At 33.4% G+C, this 22,310-nt stretch overlaps 1 protein-coding gene across 3 annotated transcripts in view; it reads left to right on the top strand.

Annotated features, from left to right (window-relative positions):
• Window positions 1–22,310, top strand: part of IFT57 (intraflagellar transport 57) — a 76,713-nt gene extending 54,403 nt beyond the window's left edge. Inside the window, exons 7-11 of one of the 3 annotated variants that reach the window (XM_074214437.1) lie at window positions 5,529–5,600; window positions 6,166–6,297; window positions 18,170–18,232; window positions 20,975–21,041; window positions 22,116–22,310. In XM_074214437.1, coding sequence (XP_074070538.1) covers window positions 5,529–5,600; window positions 6,166–6,297; window positions 18,170–18,232; window positions 20,975–21,041; window positions 22,116–22,294 — 513 coding nt within the window. In that variant the 3' untranslated portion in view covers window positions 22,295–22,310. Of the gene's footprint in view, window positions 1–5,528; window positions 5,601–6,165; window positions 6,298–9,059; window positions 9,254–18,169; window positions 18,233–20,974; window positions 21,046–22,115 lie in introns of those variants that run through there. The other 2 variants (XM_074214438.1, XR_012474071.1) reach the window with 2 other exon arrangements.

The raw sequence follows: 22,310 nt of genomic DNA, 5'->3' as shown, positions 1-22,310 counted from the left end.
TAAATTTGTTTCTCGTGGAAATTGAATGACAGGAAAGAGAAAAAGTTCTGGCTCATTCACTCATTTTGCAAACTTGGACAAATCATTTAAGGAAGTGAGGCGACGAGGAATCGAGGAATGATGATACAGATTAGAATTATAAAGCACTTTACTTTCTTGATCATGGGATATATAAAAAGTTTGAGAGTCTAAAACTTTGTAGTCATTTTATTAACCATGCTAACATTTTTTTATTATTATATATTAATAAAAGCTCAGTGGCACCTGCAAATGCCAAAGACTTCTCATGGCACAATTTATATGCCCTTGGGAAGAGTGGGTGTTTCTGAGGACATTGCTGAGGTTATCAATTAACCAATTAATGAATATTATAATGAGAGGTGGGTTATATTCCAGTGAAGGTCTTGAGGTAGATGTCACTTGTTTACACAGAGACATCAGTTTCCATATCATTTCTTTGGGTATCTCCTGACAAAAGGGAAAATCCACTTTTCCCCATATTTGTTTGAGTAATCACAATGAGCAGGAATCCTCCCATTCTCCTTAACTTAGAATTTCTTTTTCTGTCTTTGATTAGATCTTAGGCTGGGTCTTTGTCCAAGGTTTTCCATGCTAGATGAAGAAGTAGAAAAAGGAAAAAACCTTGGTCCTGATGTAGTTAATTAGTTATTACTACAGGAGAGGAATAATCATTATAATCGTAATATATATATAAAATCATTATCATAATCATAATCATTATAATCATAGTAACTTAAAGGCACATTAGCCAGAATATTGCACTTGCAGTCAGGAATTCCCTTGGTGATATCTTCCTTTAGATACCTAGTAGCAGCTCAGTAAATCCATGCAAGTCATTTAATCTCTCAGAGACTCAGTTCTTGTCTAAACTAGGGATATGAATTATAGACATTTATCCTCACTATGTTGTTGTAAATTTTAAATAATATTTGTAACTCTTTACAAATGTGAGCTGTTATCTTAACTGACTCATTTTGTATTTTAAGATTTATAGACACATTATATTGATGTTGTCATTTGATTCTTATAACACTTAGATTAAATATATCAGGTATTTTTTTGTACAGAAGATGAGATTAACCCAGGGAGAAATTGTGACTTGCCTAAGGTTACCAAAAGGAGGTAGTAACGAAGCCAGGACCAAACTCAGGTTTAATTTTCTTGCATATCTATCTTTTAGGGTTGTTTTGAGAGTCATATTTGGTCATGTATATGAAAATAATTTGAAAAAGTTTGAAACTTATGCAAATAGTAAGGTATCATCAGTAGTATTAGTCACCCTCCATTCATTTAAGAGTAAAGAGGTAGGATATAAAGTCCTCCAAAAAAGATGGATCAAGGATGTTTATTCAGCCATCAGATATGAGTAACATATTGAGATCCATTCCCTATCTTTCAAGTTACCCCCTTTATCTCATCACTACAAAATCAGCATAGTGCAATATAAGTCTTAGTTTCTTATTTTATCTTGTATATCAAGTTTGCTATCAGTCAAACATTTGGCCTACTGGTGATAAAAATAGAAAAGTGAGATTGTCATTGTTGTAAACTCCATTCCTCATGACTTAGAGGCATTGCAGAAAACCCTGATCACAAATTCAAATTATTTTCAAGTACTGGCACACCTCCAAAATCCATACTTTCTTTCCTATTCTTACTGCAAAAATTCTCATAAACTTTTTGATAATATAGACAATGGTAATGTTCTTCTAATGCTAAGATTGGTTTTTATGTTTTTAGATAAAGTTTTGTTGTATTTAAAATGTAAAAAGCATCTTAACTCAGGGCTGAAAGGCAGCTGGATTTATTTTATGATACCTCTCTTCTTCCCCCTTTAGAATCTTCTATATTTTAGATGTTAGGAATTCAAGTCAATATGAAATACCACAATTCAAATAATTACTTTTACTATAGCCTTATCAGTCAACCACTGCTTAAGTTTCTCCAATTTCCTCATAGCCTTCCATAAGGATTATTTTTTTTAAACAAAGTACACTCCTAGAATCCGTGAATGTGACTCTTCACCAGACTTTCATTTTTAAGGATGGTGGCAAATACTAAATTTTGAATGATTTAGGCTGAAGTCAAATATATATATATAGAAAAGCATCCAATTATATAGGAAAGCATACAATTCCAATCATAATTTCTCATCTTTTCCCCCTAGTATTTTCATCCCACAATGATGATGGTAATAGAATTAAATAAGCATAATGTCAGAGTTCAGTACCACCCTGTGGTCACTTTCATCATTGAGATTCACATTACCATTTACTTAAATAACAGTGATGCATCCAGAATCACACAGCCAAGACAAAGTTAATTGGAATCTAGATTTTTTTAAACATTTTTTCATTTTTTTAGCTAGCCTTCAATTTTTAAAAAATCATTTAAGAATGAGTATTTTGTTAAATAATAAGCTGACAGAGAGGCAGAGACAGGACAAAAAAGGAGATCTGCAAAATCACTTAAAGCTAGTATATTTATATTTAGAATTTGTACCTTTGTTACAGAGAAAGAAAATATAAGGTTAAGTCAGCTGCTCACTGCACTTTTGTTTCTTGGCAGGATTGGTGAGGCCTTATTTCTGGATCAAATCTTCTCAGTCATAATTGTCATAGTTCACTACAAGTCATTTTTTTTTTAATTGAAGGCTCTAAAGCTAGGCCAGTATAGGTAAAGGAAGGACAGAGATTAAGTAGAAAAAGAAATGAATGGAGAATATAAGTACCAATGTGTTCTTTGCTCCACAATCTGTCAATGCAAAATTCCTGGCTACTCTTTCAATTTGGGACAAAGTGAATGCTGCCAGTTGACATACTTAAAAAAGTTTCCAGGTAGCCCCTGGTGGCCTCCAAAGGCAAAGCTGTGATTAGTGACTTTTGCAATTATAACAAGGGCCACAAACCCTGGTAGGGGAAGAGAAGACAACCAGGAGCAACATCACTCTGGGGAAAAGATAGAGCACCTAGGACACCTATGGAGAGACTAATGCTAAGGAGGTCAGGACCACAGAAGGGAGACAGGAAAACCCAAGGGAAAACTGCCTGTCATCCACCCTAATTATTGCACTAACCCTACCCAGAGGTACTGTTACAAAACTGAAAGAAAAAATGAGAAGTTTTTTCAAAAGACATTTTTTGTTGTTTTTATAATAGTAAAGTGATATTTGAGAGTGTCAGGAAATAGGTTATATAAGTAAAAAATATGAATTATGTTCTGGAGAATTCCTTTATATGTACTCTCTGTAGATTACTTCAACATACTTATTTCCTTCTTACTTCCTTAATTGAGTTAGTGATTCTACTCCACTACTAGTTACCCAGGTTTCCTAGGTCACTCCTGGGCTTTATCTTTGATGCCTGCCTCATTTCCTCCAAATGCGTTTAACCAAAGTTAATAAAACAATTTTTTTTTCTCATTTGCTCACTCATTTCTCTCCCCTTTACCATTTTTTGGTATTCTATTTGTGGGTACAAATTTTCTTTCCCCTTTAAGACTGAAAGTCCCTTATTCATTTTTGTTTTCTCTGCCTCAGCTCATCTGATTCCTTTGCATATGAAAGGCAATGAAATTTTTAAAAATAGGTATAGACTTCTATTATCAAAATCTGGACTATTGTAATACCTTACTCCCTAGTCTCCAGGCCCTCCAAATCCATTCCCAATCTGTTTTACCAGTCTATCATACTCCTTACATTTTAGCCAAACTGTAATATTTGTTAAATTTCCTTTCTATTTTTTGCGCTTTTTTTTGGCTAAATTTATTTGTTATACTTTCAGTGCTCTGTGACCATTGAAATCTTTCCCATCCTTTAAATACTAACTCAGATGCCATCTCCAATTCAAAGCCTTCCTTCATCTTTTCAGCTGGAATTAATCTGACCCTTGTCTGAATTCCTTTGGTATTTTACGTATCTCTTTTGGTCCTTGCCTCATTCTGCTTTCTTTTGCTTTTTCATACATTTCATATATATACACACACACACACACACACACACACACACACACACATCTTATTTTCCCTCTCAGACTAAGCTTGTAGGTCTTGATCATTTTTCACTACGTACTACATTATAAAACTCAATAATCTATATAGTTGAAACTTAACTTTTTTAAAATAGGTACATGATGAGAGGATATTTCTAAAATTCCTTTTGTAAAAACTATAAGGAATTTTTAAATAGCAAAATAAATTTGAAATAAAAAACAAAATAACAAAAGCCTTGAAAAAAATAAAACATTTGAAATTGTTATTGGTTTTGGAATTAAGGGACCTATTTCAAAACCCAGCTTTGCTACTCACTACCTATATGGACCTGGGTTAGTCCTCTGCTTCTCTGGTCTCAGTTTCCTGATCTTTAAAATGAATAAGGGGTACAGCTAGGTGGCACGGAGTCAGGAGAATGCGAGTTCAAATTTGGCCTCAGACACTTATTACCCAGCTGTATGACCTTGTGCAAGTCACTTAACCCCCATTGCCTTGCCAAAAAAAAAATGAATAGGTCATACTAGATATCTCAGTTCCTTTTCAGTTCAAAACCTCTGATTTTTTTTAAGATATTAGATTAGTATAATTAAAATATTTAGATTTCAACAAGCATCCTAATCCTATCAATTAGCCAAACAGATTTAAGGAAGGTCTAGAAATCTAGAAGAAATAACATCCATGATTTATTGTATCTCATGTATTTATTGTTCAGTTGTTTTAAATCATGTCTGAATCTTCATGAACCAATTTAGAATTTTCTTGGTAAAGATATTTGAATGTTTTGATATCTCATTTTATAGATGAGGAACTGAGGACAATCAGGGTTAAAAGACTTGCCCACAGTCATGCAACATGTGTCTAAGGTCAGATTTGAACTCAGAAAAATGAGTCTTACTGCCTCTATGCCCTGTATCACCTAGCTAACCTCATACATACATCTCACACATAAAACTCAATAAATTTTGTCAAATTTAGAAAAGAAGCATCATAGCAATCTTCAGGAGCTTCATAAGAAAAAACTGATTCAAGTATTTTATTATAAGCAAGGATTTATTATTACTCCCAGTAGACACATAAAAAAATCTTTTGATATATGATATTTGGTCCAAGGATGCTCCTGGCAGCACCATTCCAGTTACTTAAATAATTATTTCTTGCATAATACTTTTTATGTTGATGGATAGTCATAAATATTAACCACCAGCAGTGCAATAGTAATTTATATTCAAATTGTCAGACATCATTCTGTGAACACATAAAATAATTTACATTTATTTAGAACTTTTTATCCTAAAATGCTTTACACATATTGCTTTATAATCTGATTGTAAACTATATTTAGGCACTTCATCATCAGAAATAGGACTATTTCTGGGATGAAATATTCTAAGTACAGTAATTAACATACAGGGCATACAACAAAAAGAGGGAGGGAGATTCAGTATATTTCTATTTTATAAAAAAACTTTTTTAAATATGCTATTGCTAAACTTGCTTTCATTTCTTTTTATTTCTAGGATTGGAGAATCCATGTTGATCAAATGCATCAACACAAAAGTGAAATTGAATCTGCTTTAAAAGAGACAAAAGTAAGTACATTAACAATCAATCTGAAAATATTTCCTCTCCTATAAAACTCTTCGTTGTGATGTGATATACATGAAACAGAAGATATATATTTCCATCCTGAGAGAAACTCATCTAGATGAATGGTATGTAAGAAATGTTAGCTTTATGTTGTTATTGGAATGACACTGTTGTCCAGGAAAGGAGAACATGATAAATATTAGAACAGTAGAAGCTCTGGGGATGGAAAATCACCTCCTCCCCTGAGGGAAATAATTTTAATCCCCACTTTGCACATATATTTCCATTGGAAATCTGTACAAGGTTAATACTACACCTACACATTTCAGGCTTACATGAAGATATTGATGCATTGACTTATATATAAACATAGCTGCTTTTTCAGTTTGCTAAATGTGCCTAAAACATCTTTATTAAACTTTTCATACCAAAAATTTCAGAAATTTTTTTCATAAATGTCTTTAGAGCAGTTCAGTAGTGATGATTAGGATTATGGAATGATAAACATGTTTCAGTTAGATATATGTAAAAAATTTTTGTGAAGTCTTTTTGTTACAAAATTTCCAGGGATTTTTGGACAAACTCCATAGCGAGATCAGTAGGACCCTGGAAAAGATCAGCAGCCGAGAAAAATACATCAACAATCAGCTTGAGCATTTGGTTCAAGAATATCGTGCTGCTCAAGCCCAACTGAGTGAGGTAACTTAAGACTGACTATTAAGAGTTCTGGTTAATGATCCTAATTCTTGGTATTAGCTTAACACCTTTATCTTGAGAAACTTGAAATTCTTTTATAACAGCGACATGTTTGTTCTCTTGGTAATCCTGGAAGCTAAGTAGACAACAGACCTAATTATACCCAATTGTCAGGTATGATGAGTCTCTAATTTCCTTTTTAAGGACTCCTATCTTCAGAATGGAGGTCCTTGAAGGACTGTCCATATGAAATAGAGATATAAGTTCATATTGCAGGACATAATCTAAAGTAGCAAGTAGGGAGACAGGGAATTCTCTTATTCAGGTTCTAATTCTTCCATCAACTTGCTTTGTGAACAGGAGGAAAGGTTAGTGCCCATAAAGAATGGCAAAAATTATGTTGGGATATATATTTAGGAATCAAGAAATGAAAGAAGCCAAAAGTTTACAGATGATTCAGAAGACTCCTATCTGCATTATTTAACTCAGTTCAGTTCATCATAGTGGTTTTTTAAGAGGTTTTTTTTTTTGCAAGGCAAATGGGGTTAAGTGGCTTGCCTAAGGCCATACAGTTAAGTAGTTATTAAGTGTCTGAGGCTGCATTTGAACTCGGGTCCTCCTGACTGCAGGGCTGGTGCTCTATCCACTGTGCCCCCATCATATAGTTTTAAGCTCCAACTATGTTCAGGGCCAAATACCATCATATAAAAATCAATATATGACTCTTAATAACCAGAAACATCTGATGACCAAAGTAGAAGTCATCTTAAAAAATTATAATGAACTCATCAGGGTGGCTAGGTGGCACAGTGAATAGAGCACCGGTCCTGGAGTCAGGAGGACCCGAGTTCAAATTTGACTTCAGACACTTAATAATTGCCTAGCTGTGTGACCTTGGGCAAGTCACTTAACCCCATTGTCTTAAATAAATAAAATTTTAAAAAATCAACTCATCAGCCATATAGAACAAAATTAATAGTAATTGAAAAGAAATGATAAAGATGAGATAAGTGTACATAATTAGAGCACCTACAACCTACCCTCTTTAATTAGCTGTTGGAGACAAAACTAATTATCATTGTTTCTTAGGCAATTATTAGCCCTATTTCTGAGAAAAATTTAACTCTGCAAAACAATCACCACACAGAGGAAATCAAAAATACTTAGAACACCTTGGTAGCAAGCACTTGCTCTCCTCAACAGACAAAAAAAATTTATAATATCAGATCATTTACAAAGCTATATAGAAGAGGATGACTAAAGATTTTGACCAGTATTAAAATTTTACAGAGTTTAATGAACATAAGATGGTTGTCAGTGGAACATGAAAAAACATAGAAACCATTTGAGCCTTACACCTGATCATCTTGTTAAAGCACAGAAATATAGGTCCACCAAAGCCAATATTAGTTTAAAGTAGAGGTATCCAGAGGCAGCCTTCTAGCCACATGAGACCCATAATACTCCTAAGTGTAGCCCAAAACAGATTAAAATATAATTGGGAAATATCAGAACAAAAATAAGAAAAAGCTCATGTAATATTAATATATGGCTAATGAAATCAGTATACAGCCCACAAAGATTTTTATGTATTTCTATTTGAGTTTGACAAATTGGTTTACAGTACAAACTCATCTGTAAAATATTACAAAAATGTTATGATAAATCTGATACCTCACAGGACAGTGAAATGTATTTGAAGGAAAAATGAGCTTCCAGTGAGCTTGGAATGAGACCCAGCTAAACCAGATCATCCCACAAACAGTAATAAATGAAGCTAAAAAGACAGAAAAGAGATGAGAAGTGGAGCATCTGCCAGCATTTCTAAAACAAGCAAAGACTCAATCTAATCTAATTGATAATAACTGAATCACCACAGTTGCACATTTGACTTTACCATCTTACTATACTCAGTATAAGAAAGAGGAAACAAGAATGTACTTACAAAGATAAAGTTAGAAAGAACAATCAAACTTTACTAAACAAAGGCAGAAGAAATTCATCCTACTGATTACACAATTTTTAAAGTACTCAGATCAATTTTCAAGCTATTCCAAAGAAGAGAAGATCCTGAAATAATGGGGAAAAAAATCACAAGCAATATTATTACTCCCAGAAAAGCAATTAAAAATATCTACAACTACTGAGCCACAAATTTATTTTTTTCAGCTCTATAAAATCTGAGTTTGGTCTTTGTATACATTGAAGGCATCCCTAAAGGAAATATAAGCAGGGAACAGGCAGGATACTTTTCTTCAACATGGCTCATTTTCATATTCATATAACTGAGAAGTTTTAAACCTGACAATCACTACCTATTTCTGGTGATTCAGAAGAGGACAGATGATACCTCCATAAGGAACTTGTAAGCTTTGCTAGGAATTATAAAGTTCTGGGCAAAAAATTGGAAACCTTTGGGGCACAGGTGGTGTTTTTATCACTGCTGCCAATTGAAGGGGGAGGGATTTTGGAAAGGCAAGCAGATTTGCAAAGTGAACAGCTGAGTAAGAAGATAGTATGTGAGAACAGGATTTGGATTTCTGGACCATGTCTTAAAGTACAGAAACAGTAGGCTCCTGGCCAGAGATGGAGGGCACCTAGTGAGGGCTGGTAAAAATATTCTTGCCTGGAGTTTTGCAAATCTGATTAAAAAGACTTTATAAGTGAGGATGAAAACTATCTGTTCATATAAATCTTTCTCTCTTCAAATCAGAGCAGCTAATAAATTCTTGAATAAACTTAATACTAATTTCCTTGTTCAAAAGATGGAGAAAACAAAGGGAACTATTTTATACCTGATTTTGACCAAGAAGAAATTGGTTGGACTTCTGTTGCCAAGATGGTAGAGGAAGGAAGGAATCCTCTGAAATCCTTCTAAATTTGCCTCCAAACAACTAGGAAAAACTGCCTCAGAACTGATCTAAGAACAGGGAAGCAACTCACCAGCATGGTAGGAAAGGTATGTGTCACTGAAGTGGGAGGGGGAGTGAGGACTAGAGCATCAGCAACCTCACATCAGGGGATTTGTATCAGGGGTCTAATTGTGGGCAATTCACTAGTAAGACCCTGCCCTCCTGCAAATTAGAAGCCTACTATGCTAGTAAGCAATATGTTAGCTCTACCCCACTCCACTCACCCATCCTACTCACTCCAGTCAACAAGGTTCCCCCCGACACACACACATCTAGCATAAGCCACCAGAGAGGCCTTGGTCCCATTACTGACCAGTAGTGAAGCCCCAACCCTGGGGCGTACCAACCAAGAGATCCTGTTTCCATGGAAACGCAGCAGCTGGGCCCTACCTCTGGGGCAGGCCAGAAACAAGATTTCCCCTTCCAGGGCCTGCCACCAGAAAACTCTGTTACCATTCCAAACCAGTATCAAGGACCCAACCCTCTGGAGCAGGCCAGCAGCTAAACTCCATACCCAGGGGAACCCAACAGGGAGGCCCTACCCACCTAAGACAAGCCAGAAGAGAAGCCTACACTTTAGAGAAAGGAAGTAGCTAAGCCCTGAAGCTCAGTAGAAGCCAGCAGTTAGAACCAGAGTCCCAACAAAAGCTTAAGATAGTGTAGGACCAGAGCCCAAGTCTCACATAAAAACACCAAGTCACATAAAAAGATAGAAAAAAATGATAAAAAAAAAATAGCTCCACTGTAGAAAGTTACATATGAGGACAGTGAGGATCAAGGTATAAACTCAGAAGAAAACAATAGTGTCAAAAAGGCTATATGTGAAAATTCAAAAAATACAACGTGGTTTCAGGCCCAAAAAAGAATTTCTGGAAGAACTTATGAAGAATTTAAAAAAATAGAAGAAAAAATTAGGGAAATCATGAAAGGAGTCAAAAGCTTGGGAAAAGATAAACAAAAATTTACCAAGGAAGATAATTCTCTAAAAAATAGAATTAATCAGGGGTGGCTAGGTGGCACAGTGGATAGAGCACTGGCCTTGGAGTCAGGAGTATCGGGGTTCAAATCTGACCCCAGACACTTAATAATTACCTAGCCATGTGGCCTTGGGCAAGCCACTTAACCCTATTGCCTTGAAAAATCTAAAACAAAAAAATAGTCAAATGGAAAAGTACAAAAGCTCACTGAAGAAAATCTTCAAAAATTAGAATTGAACAAGTTAAAACTAATGACTCTCAAGATATAAAATCAATAATGACATCAAGGTCTAATTAAACAAAATAAATAGAAGAAAATGTGAAATTTCTCATTGGAAAAAGGAAAAAAAAGCCTGGACAACATCTTTTAAGAAATTATCATAGAGAACTATCCTTGATATATTAGAACCAGAGGACAAAATAGAAATTGAAAGACTCCACAGATCACTGCCTGAAAGAGATCCCAAAATGAAAACTCCCAGGAACATCATAGTCAAATTCTAAAACACTCAGGTCAAGGATAAAGTATTGCAAATAGCCAAAAAGAAACAAATCAGATATCATTGAGCTATAATCAGGATTTGATGGCTTCCACATTAAAGAATTGGAGGGCTTGGAATATAATATACTGGAAGGTAAAGGAGTTAGGATTAAAACCACAAATCCACCTCACAAAAAAAAATTGAACATAATTTTTCAGGGGAGAAACGTGAGCATTTAATGAAACTGAGAACTTGCGAGCATTTCTAATTCAAAGACCAGAGCTGAATAAAAAATTTTGTTTCAAAGCAAATATAACGAAAAAAGAAAACATAAAAAATTTCAATAAAATCAAGCTGCTTATATTTCTCTATGGCAACGTATTTTTTGTAATTGTTGTTACTATAAGAATTAGAAGGAGTATACATGTATTAGAGAATGTGAGTATAAGGTGACTTTGACAGGATGATATAAAAATAAAGGGGTGAGAAAGAAAATTGCACTGGAATAAAAAGTAGAGGGGAGATTGAATGGGGTCAATTTATCCCACAAAAAGAGGCATGGAAAAAAGTTATTTTAATGGAAGGAAAGATCTGAGGGAGGAAGGGTGGGCAAAGCTTAAAACCTTATTCTCATCAAAATTGGATCAAAGCAGGAATGATATATATATATCAGTTGGATAAAGAAATCTATATTTTACTTCCATAAGGAAGTAAAAAAAGGGACAGGGATAATAGAAAATGGAGGTGACTGATAAGGAAGGTATATTGGGGAAAGTAGTGATCAGAAGTAAAATACTTATGAGCACAGAAAGGGAGAGTATAAGAGCCAGAGGGAATAAATAGCTTGTAGGAAAATAAAGTTATCATAGCTATAAATGTGAATGGGATGAACTCACCCATAGAAGCAGATAGCAATTTTACAATTTGTTGTTTAGAAGAAGCATATTTGAAGAAAAGAGATACATACATAGGTGAAGGTAAGGGGCTAGAGCAGAATCTATTATGCTTCAGCTGAAGCAAAGAAAGTGAGGATAGCAATCATGATCTCAGACAAAGCAAAAGCAAAAAAAAAAGAGAAAAAGATGGAAACTATATCTTGCTGAGAGGTACCACAGACAATTAAGTCATAGCAATACTAAAAATATATGCTCCAAATGGTATAAGCATCTAAATTTTTGAAGGAGAAGTTGAGTTACAGGAGACAATAAGAAATAAAACTATACCAGTGGGACACCTCACCTTTTCCCTTTCAGAACTAGTTAAATCTAACAAAAAAAAATAAGCTAGAAAGAAGTTAAGAAAATAAAATTCTAGAAAAGTTAGTTATGATAGATCTCTGGAGAAAATTGATTGGGAATAGAAAGGAATATTTTCAGTAGCTTATAGCACCTACACAAAAAAATAGATCTGTATTAGGACATTACAAGCCTCACAACTGAATGCAGAAAAGCAGAAATAGTAAATCTTTTTCAGATCATAATACAATAAAAATTAAATTCAATAATGGACAATGGAAAGAGCTTAAAAATTAATTGGAAATTAGATACTCTCCTAAAAACCAAGTGGGTCAAAGAGCAAATCATAGAAACAATAATTTCATTAAAGAAAATCACAAGAAGACAACATACCAAAATTTATGAGATGTAGTCAAAGAGGTACTTAGGGGAAAATTTATATCTCTAATTGCTTACATCAATAAAATAAAGAATAAGAAGATCAATGAATTGGGCATGCAACTAAAAAAAAGCTAGAAGAACAACAAATTAAAAATCTCCAATTAAACACCAAATTGGAAATCCTGAAAAAATCAAAAGAGATTCATAAAATTGAAAGTAACAAACCATTGAACTTATAAAACTAAAAGCTAGTTTTATAAAAAAAACTAATAAAATAGATAAACCATTTGGTTAATTTTATTTAAAAAAGAAAAGAATAAAACCAAAAGATGAAAGAGGTAAATTCATTACTACTGAAGATGAAATTAAGACAGTTGTTAGGAGCTAATATAATTGGGCAAGTATTGCTAATTATAATATGCTTATTATGCTTATTAATGGATAATTATAATATATAATTATAATAACATTCTAAATTTAATAATCTAAATGAAATGATTAGTATCTGCAAAAATATAAACTACCTAGATTAACAAAAGAAGAAATAAAATGATCAAATAGCCCAATCTTAGAAAAAAAGAAATTGAACAAGCCATCAATGAATTTAGTAAGAAAAATCCCCAGGAAGAGATGAATTCACATTCTACTAAATTCACATTCTACCAAACATTAAAGTACAACTAATTCCAGCATTCTATAAACAAAATTTGGAGAAACAGGCAAAGAAGGAATCCTACCAAATTGCATTTATGACACAAATATGGTGCTGATATCCAAACTAAGAAGAGTCAAAGAGAAAGAAATTGATGCAACAATTTCCAGATGAATATTGATGAAAAAATTTCAAATAAAATATTATAAAGATGTTGCAGCAGTATATTGCAAGAATCATGTATTCTAAGCAAGTGAGATTTATATCAGGAATGCAGGACTGGTTCAATATTAGAAAAATTTTGAGCATAATTGACCATATCCATAACCAAGCCAACAAATCATATTGTTATTTTGATAGATGCAGAAAAAACTTTTGACAATATAGGACACATTCCTATTAAAAACACTAGAGAATATAGAAAATAAATAGTGCTTAGTTTAAAATGATACATAATATTTATTAAGACAATCAGCAAGTATTAAATGTAATGGGCATAAGCTAGAAACCTTCCCAGTACAAACAGCTGAAACAAAGGTGCCTAATATCACCTCTGTTATTTAATATTGTACTAGAAATAGTTATAGCAATAAAAGAAGAAAAAGAAATTATAATAGGCAATGTGGAAACAAAACTATCAACTGTGTAGATGATAGGATATTATATGTAGAAAATCATAGAGAATCGACTAAAAGACTTTAAAATTATTAACAACCTTAGCAAAGTTTGTGTGATACAATTAAACTTAATATAAATCATGAACATTTATATATATCATCAAAAAAGTCCAGCCACACGAGATGAAGAAATAATATAAAATACATAGGAGTCTACTTGCCAACACAAACCCAGGAACTATATGAACACAACTACAAAACACTTTTCATACAAACAAAATTAGATCTAAACAATTTGAAAAATATTAATTGATCATGGTGGTCCTAGTCAATATAATAAAAATGTCAGTTCTGCCTAAATCTGTTTATTTAGTACCATACCAAACTATCAAAAAATTATTTTATAGAATTAGAAAAAGCAAAAACAAAATTCATCTGGAAGAATAAAAGCTCAAGGATATCAAGGGAATCAAAAAAAAAAACCAAAATGCAGAAAAAGGTGGTGTAACTGTACCAGATTTCAAAATGAATCATAAAGCAATAATTATCAAAACAATCTAGTACTGACTAAGAAATTAGGTAGTGGGGACAGCTAGGTGGTGCAGTGGATAGAGAATTGAGCTCGGAGTCAGGAAGACCTGAGTTCAAATGCAACCTCAAATATCTAATAACTTACTTAACTGGGTGACCCTGAGCAAGTCATTTAACCCTGTTGCCTTGTAAAAATCCAGAAAAGGGAGAAAAAAGTATAAAATTTGCAAATCTTTAATAAATGGTTAAAGGATATGAACAGTTTGTTTTAAAGGAAAGAAATTAAGCTGACTATATAGCCATATGAAAAAATACTCTAAATCACTATTGATCAAACAAATTAAATTAACCTTGAGGAACCACCTCACACCTATCAGACTGATAAAATGACAAAGTAAAATGATCAATGTGTAGGGGATGTGGGGAAATTGAAACACTAATGCACTGTTGGTAGAGTTGTGAACTGATATAATTATTGCATAGAACATCTTGGAACTATGCCCAAAGGGTTATAAAACTCTGTAAATCCTTTGATCAGCAATATCACTACTATGTCTATATTCCAAAGAGCTCCAAAAAAGGGAAAAGGATCTATTTGTATAAAAATATTTATAGCAGCTCTTTTTTGTAGTAGATAAGATTTGGAATTAAAGGGGATGCCCATACATTTGGGAATGGTATATTATTTTTCTGTAAAAAATTGCCAAGCAGTATGATTTCAGAAAAACCTGGAAAGATTTATGTGAACTGATATATACTGAAGTGAACAGAACCAGGAGAGCATAGTAGACAGCAACAGCAATGTTGTTCAATGAAGAGCCATGAATGACTTAGCTATGATGAAGCATCTGTTTTTTCCACTTTATTTTTTCTTTTGAATCTTTTTGTACAAAATGACTAATGGATATGAACATGTATAAACTATATCTTATTATTTACTATCTCAGAGAGTGGAGAGAATAGGAAAGGAAGGAGGTATAGAATTTGGAACTTAAAACTTTAAATAAAAATGTTAAAAATGTTTTAAAAATGGAAAAAGAAGAAACTGGTTATTGAAGTAGAAATGATAGGGACCTTATAGGAAAGAGACCATTCCATCTTATCATTTGTGTTGGGATAATAAAGGAAAGTCTGAAATGCTTCCCAACTTTGGGGAGACTGGATTTTAAAGTTCAGAAGTGGATAAATTCTATAGGGGAAGTGTATCCTCTGTAAGAAAGGAAGCTCTCCAGGATAAAATTTTAAAGACATAAACAAAAATAATTATAGTAAAGGAAAAAAAGATTTATTTTTCCACATAAAAAACAAAATGGAGACAAGGGGATATAGCAACTAATTTAGATTTTTAAAAGACTGAATCAAAGAGGTTAATGGTGGATGAATGCATAAGAATATGTCTTGAAAGAACAGTGGCAGAAATGGCTAAAACTCAGGATGAGCTAAAGTTAGTGGTGAATGTTAAGGGCAACAAAAAAATGCCCTTTAGTTATATTAGTAGAAAAAGAAGGATCAAAGAAGGGATAAGACTACTTCTTAAAATGAATAAGATAGCAGGTTAACAGGAGAAAATAGAACTATTCAGCTCTTACTTTGTTACTGTTTTCTCTGGCAAAAAAAAAATATTTCAACTGAGCAGTATAAAATAAGAGTTAATAGAGAGTTGAAATCAAAGTTGAGGGAATAAGAAGCATCTAGCTGTCATTGGTGAGTTCAAGTCACCACAACTAGATAATTCATTAGTGAAAAAATGTGATGTGATTGATGAGCCTCTGTCAGTGACCTTTGAATGACTTTTGAGAGTGGGAGAGATGCCATAGGCCTGGAGGACTGTTGATCTTTTTATTTAAAAAGTGAGGGGGGGCGGCTAGTTGTCACAGTGGATAGAGCACCAGTCCTGGAGTCAGGAGTACCCAAGTTCAAACCAGACCTCAGACACTTAATAATTACCTAGCTGTGTGGCCTTGGGCAAGCCACTTAACCCCAATTGCCTTGTAAAAAAAAAACAACCTAAAAAAAATGAGAACATTAGAATTTACTTAACTTCTAGCCAGTAAGTTTGACTGATTTCCTGGCTAAATTCTAGATTTTTTTTTAAATTAAAAGAAATGAGTTGGGTTTTTTTAGTATTTAGAAGAAAAGGTCATATAGTTTCATCCAGAACAGGTCATCATAGACTACTGTCATTTTCTTAACTGAGCTTCTATACTGGTAAATCACAGGAACACTAGATATAGATATAGAAATAGATATAGATATAGTTTACTTAGAGTTCAGTCAAGCAGTCAACAAAGTCTGTCATACTCTTCTTGGGGAGTTAAGTCAGAGCTTAACTGAATGACTGAACTGAACCATTTCTTTTTATCAGTTTCTTAAATGAAGGCATAAGTAGCATTTTTTATGTTGTCAGAAGACACAAAATGGTAGAACTCACTAGTGCATTGGATCACTGAATCAGGAACTAAAAAACAGTCAAGAAATTAGGGCAATTAGATAATCTTATTAGATGAAATTTAATAGAACCTACACTTGGATTCAGAATATCAACTTCATAAGTCTAAGGGAGCCTTAACTAGGCAGCAATTTATGTTAAAAAGATCTGAGAGTTTTAATTAACTGCAAGCTATCAGTATGCTTCAGTAATACTCTGTAACAGTCACATAAAGGTATTAGAAGAGGCATCAGCTCAGAATAAAGAAAGCGTAAGAGTCATTCCAAGGATTTGAATTACTAGAAAAGAGAATGGGTTGGTGTATATTTAGAGTTATAGGTAGACTTGAGTGCTATATGGATATCCAAAATATCAAAAAAACCAAATCATCAAAGACATTGGGTAAACATTGCAGAAAGCAATGGACAAAAATTGGGGGAAATGAAAAGACATGGGGTTATTTAGAGCTTTCCCAGTGAGATCAATGTCTATACCAGTGAAATCATAAAGCCACTGAAGAGGGGTTGAAGAAAGGGAAGGCAACAGCATTTACCCTATTATTTTACAATAGCAAAATAATTGGTACAAAAAGCAAGACTAAATTCTTGAGTCATGAGGCACAGGGCAGCTTATAGAGTACCAGATCTGGAGTCAGGAAGACTGAGTTCAAATTCAGCCTCAAGACAGCTGAATTTATTTAGTTTATTTAGCTGTATGTCCCCAGGGCAAGTCACTTAACCCTGTTTGTCTTAGTTTTCTTGAGTATAAAGTGAATTAGAGAATGAACTGACAAAACTATAATATTTTTGCCAAGAAAACCCAAAAGGGAGTCACAAAGAACATGACCAAAAAAATTAACAAAATTGGAGTAAAAAGGTTCTGTGTAGGGTTTATCTCTGCTTGGGTGAAACTGATGGTAGTAAATGCATAAATAAATTAAAAACTCATTTCTAACTTTATCAGGTATCTGTACCCATGGAAAGTAGGGAAAGGAGAAGGTAAAGGATCTTGTTAAATGGGAAAAAAATCAAAACCACTTTTGTCATAGATAGTGCTTTTTACTTGAGAAAATTGCCATGTTCCTAATACGTGATTAACCACATTTTAGAAACTTAGTGTTATTTCTTCAAAAATGCTTTGGAAATAGATTAAAACCATTTTGTAACTGTGAAACATGAATATTAGCTATTTTTGTAATTTTTTCCCGAAAACTATATACAAACTGATTATAGTCGTCCTGTTAGTTAGATCTGGTAAATTGCTGAGCATGATAGTCTGTTTTAATTGATTTTTAGCAGTCACTGTCTCTGCTTGTTGTGAAGTAAAAAACAAACAAACCATTCTCCCATACTGCTTAAGAATTGAAGATAATTATACATTGAATAATAATTTTGCAGGTTAAACAGTCAAAATCCTAAAATAAAGATAATGTTGTCATTTTATTGTACAGTCATTCAAATAAATATATGTCCAATGGACATATTCATTTGCCATGTAAAATAGCTGCACTTAATTATTACTTTTGCATACATTTTCACCAAAAAGGGAGGTTTCTATGATATAATGGTATGCGGAAATGGCTATTGCAAAATGGCCATATTTAAGTAATCTTGTGCTTCTATTTTGGACATGTGACTAAATTAAATGTCTTCTTTTTCAGGCAAGGGAAAGATACCAGCAGGGAAATGGAGGAGTAACTGAAAGAACTAGAACTCTTTCTGAGGTACATAGATGGCACCCTTAGCTATATATATTGATCCTACCATTACCTGAAATTTCAGATGCTATTTTTCGTTGTTTGAAATCCATACCATGGGCATAAATACTTGCTTTCTGCATTGGTTAATGTTCTCTGCAGCTTTTTTAAATTATACAAATGTCTAGTGACTTTTAATAATCTATAAGAGAAAAATCTTTAATATTCTGAATTAGAATATTAGAATCCTTGTTCATTATGTGATTAAATCTCTAATTGCATAAGTCACAATATACTACATCAAAATTAGGAAAAATATATAGTATGAAAAAATAAAACATTAATCTAGGATTCTATATCATGTAAGCAATGTTTTTAATCACATTCATTCCTTCTGTGATCCTAGGGTTTTATTTAGCTTATTTTTATCTTTTTCACCATACTTAAAGTATAGAGGAGAGATACTAATATAATAACTTCCTTCTAAGGATTTTATCCCATTCACACCTATTGTTTGATTTATTCTTATATTCTTAGAAATGAGGAGTCAGATTTTATTTCCCTTTTTTAATTGAAAAGTCCAAAAAATTTAAATTTACCAAGATCAGAGGCCATTTGGGGAAAAACCCCACATTTTCTTTTTTCCCAAACCAGTATTGTTTTCATAACCTATATTTCTTTTTAGGATTAAACCTGCTTTAGGGAAAAATGAGGGAAAACTTGCTAATGATTTTAAAGTACTTTGACATATAGCACTAGAAATATTGTTGTGTGATGCATCAAAGCAAATAAAAATTCTCTGAAAACAAAGTGCTTGGATATATTAGGGAAATCAACAATTCAAGGATTTCAGGGAATCATTTAGTTCTCTAAAAGAAGTAGTTTTCCCAATTGTTACTTTTAGGTGTCTGAAAAAATTAACTTGCTTTATGTGAATGAGTATTATATGCCTTGGGAGTATTTTATTTATCCTAAATTATAACAAAATTAAGACCTATTAAATTACAGTAATTATATCTAGATCATATCAAACAGTTTTCATAATTAACAAATAAGTAATTGACCACATTTTTTTAATGTAAGTTCATGTTGCTGCTGATAATAGACAGAAATAATGCAATCCAGATGTAAGGTTGTAGATAAGGACTTAAAAGGAGACTTGAAAATAAATATTTTTCATTTTAATATTGCAGAATTATAAACAGTATTTGTTTTAGTAGGCAATGTTTTGCCAAGCTTTATATTTTAACATTTTGTCACAATGTTTATAAAGATTTTGGTTTTTCCCCCCACAAGCCAAGGGAAAAAGGAATACTTTTTCTCTCAAAATCTCAAGAATGAAAAGATAAATGTAAAACTTTGGGGAATCCTAAACTTCTTTAGGTGTTTATACTTTTTTAAGAATTTAATTTAATTAGGGGCAGCTAGATGGTACAGTGGATAGAGCACCGACCCTGGAGTCAGGAGTACCTGAGTTCAAATCCGGCCTCAGACACTTAATAAATTACCTAGCTGTGTGGCCTTGTGCAAGCCACTTAACCCCATTTGCTTTGCAAAAACCTTAAAAAAAAAAAGAATTTAATTAATGATTTAGTATTAGGGATATGCATATGGCATAAGATAATCGCACATTTTGAACACCTAGTTCCTAAAACAATTTTAATAGATGGACTCAGTTATCTTGGAGCCTAGAAAAGTGAATGCAAAACTAATTTAGGAAATTTTAATGCTAATGTAAAATTCTTTGAAAATGAAAAATCTGTGAAACTGTAGTTAATGATTCTACTAAATGGGTGGGAGAGAGGAATGAGTTAGATATGACCACATTGCACAAGGCAAGAGGATGGTCATGTCTAGGCATTTTCCGTGAAGGTCTTAGGAAGCTGCAAGAACAGAGGAGGTAGGAAGTGGGTTGGAAAAGCAGATCAGTACAACATAGATCACCAGAAGCAGCTCAAACAAGGAAAGAGAAGCAATGAAATACATTGCCCTCAAGTGGAATGTTTTCCTCAGGACAATGATTTGGCATGGGGTTGGTGAAGGCACTTCTCTAAGGCAGTAACTAGAGACCTGAAAGTGACTTCTTTCTCATTGTGGCAAGGAAATGCTACCAAATCATATTTACTGAGGCAGCTAAGTGGCTTGGTGGATAGAGCACTTGGTCTTGGAATCAGGAGGAGAGAGAGGAGTTCAAATCTGACCTCAGACGCTTGACATTTACTAACTGTGTGACCTTGGGCAAGTCACTTGCCTCACATTCAGGATCACCTCCAGTCATCCTGATTCATGCCTGACCCAGATGACTCTGGAGGAGAGAGTGAGTCTGGTGACCCAGCACAGCATCCCCTCACTCAAATTTTCACGTGCCTGTCATGGCATCATCTCCCTGATGTCATGGTCTTCTATGAGAACCAAAGACAAATATCTTCACTGAGGTGAGGGAGTAGGAAGTACCATTGATTGATTAGATACCTAGGACTCAGTCTTGATTTGTTAATTAGGCAACTCCAAGATTGAACAGTGGGAAAGATCTCAAATGTTGCATGGGATTGGGACTGTTACCACTCCTATGCAGGGTATCCCAAAGTTGGTAAACCAAAAATTATCACATTGAGTATATGCATAGTTCTCTCTTGTTACTGGAATCATGACCAAATTATGCATTTTTAATACTAGCACAATTTTTTCTTCCTACCATAAGTATTCAGAATGTTTAAATGGTCATTAAAGGTGTGTTTATGTAAACCTTTTTTTCCCCTTCAATTTAAGATTACAGAAGAATTAGAAAAGGTAAAACTGGAAACGGAAGAAAAGGGAAGCAGCATGACTGATGGTGGTAGGTATATATTCATTTTAAGGAACAAATATGTCAGTGAAAGAGATGAGTGATTACTAAATAAAATTTTGAGTTAGTAAAATATTACTAAGATAATGATTACAGTTTTTACATGTTTAACTTGTTGGAGATGAAATACATAATACAGAAGAGTTTCTGTTAAATATTACTAAGATAATGATTACAGTTTTTATATGAACTAGTTATTTAACTTATTGGAGATACAATACATAATACAAAAGAGTTTCTAATTTTCAAAGCATGATTTTCCAGATTACAGTTCACTAGTAACTTGTTGACTGACTCACTTTGATTTTTTTTATTCTAGTCTTTTTAAAGTCAAAGAGTGAGAGTAAAAAGTATATAAATAGGCAGTTTATTTTAAAAAATGTACCATATGGTAAAAGATAGATGTTTGTTCTTGGTAGAGCCAGAAGATTGTTGGTTCTTTGAATAAATGGGCATAAAAATAATAGTGGGAATGATCTTATGTTGCTCTTCTTCTCATAGTAGACATGAAAGAGCAGAGGAAACATTCTGCTCAGAATCAACTTCCAGAAATCAACTTCCAAACAAACATGTATATATGTATGTGTATGTTCATAAGTGTGTGGGTAATTTTCAGTTTTCCCAAGATTGCCCAAAGCTCTCCCAAATGAGGACCATACATTTCCCACATTGCTCACTTTAGCAGCCCTAGTGCCCTAACATCATGGAAGGTGCCTGACCTGCTTTTTTCCTTCTAGACTCCAGCTACCTATATATGTGTTAACTCAAAAGGGACATATAAAATTCTACTTGTTCATCCTCACTCTTTCAGAAGCCTATTCCCTAGAAAAGATAAAAAGGATCAGGCACAACACATCAAAAATAAGGTCTTTTCCAATTTGGAAACTGTCACAGATGTCCAAAATAACACAGCAAAACTAAGTAGACAACAGTGAGTTGTTGGCTATATTTTTAATCTCTCTTTTTTGTGTAAGAATAAGATTAAAGAAATTGTTATTGTGCAAACTCAATAGTAGACAGCCCCTCAAAAGTATAGTTTTATTCCATGTTATTTTTGTTTTACAGCTCCTTTGGTAAAGATTAAGCAGAGTTTAACCAAACTGAAGCAAGAAACAGTCCAAATGGACATTAGAATTGGTGTAGTGGAACACACATTACTCCAGTCAAAACTGAAGGAGAAGTCAAATATGACTAGGGATATGCATGCAACAATCATTCCAGAATCTGCAATAGGTTCTTATTAAAATTTATTGTACTTTG

This window comes from Macrotis lagotis, chromosome 1 (assembly GCF_037893015.1).
Source record: "Macrotis lagotis isolate mMagLag1 chromosome 1, bilby.v1.9.chrom.fasta, whole genome shotgun sequence".
Lineage (NCBI taxonomy): Eukaryota > Metazoa > Chordata > Mammalia > Peramelemorphia > Peramelidae > Macrotis > Macrotis lagotis.
Note: the sequence above shows the minus strand (reverse complement) of the source record. Positions and strands in the feature narration are given on the sequence as shown.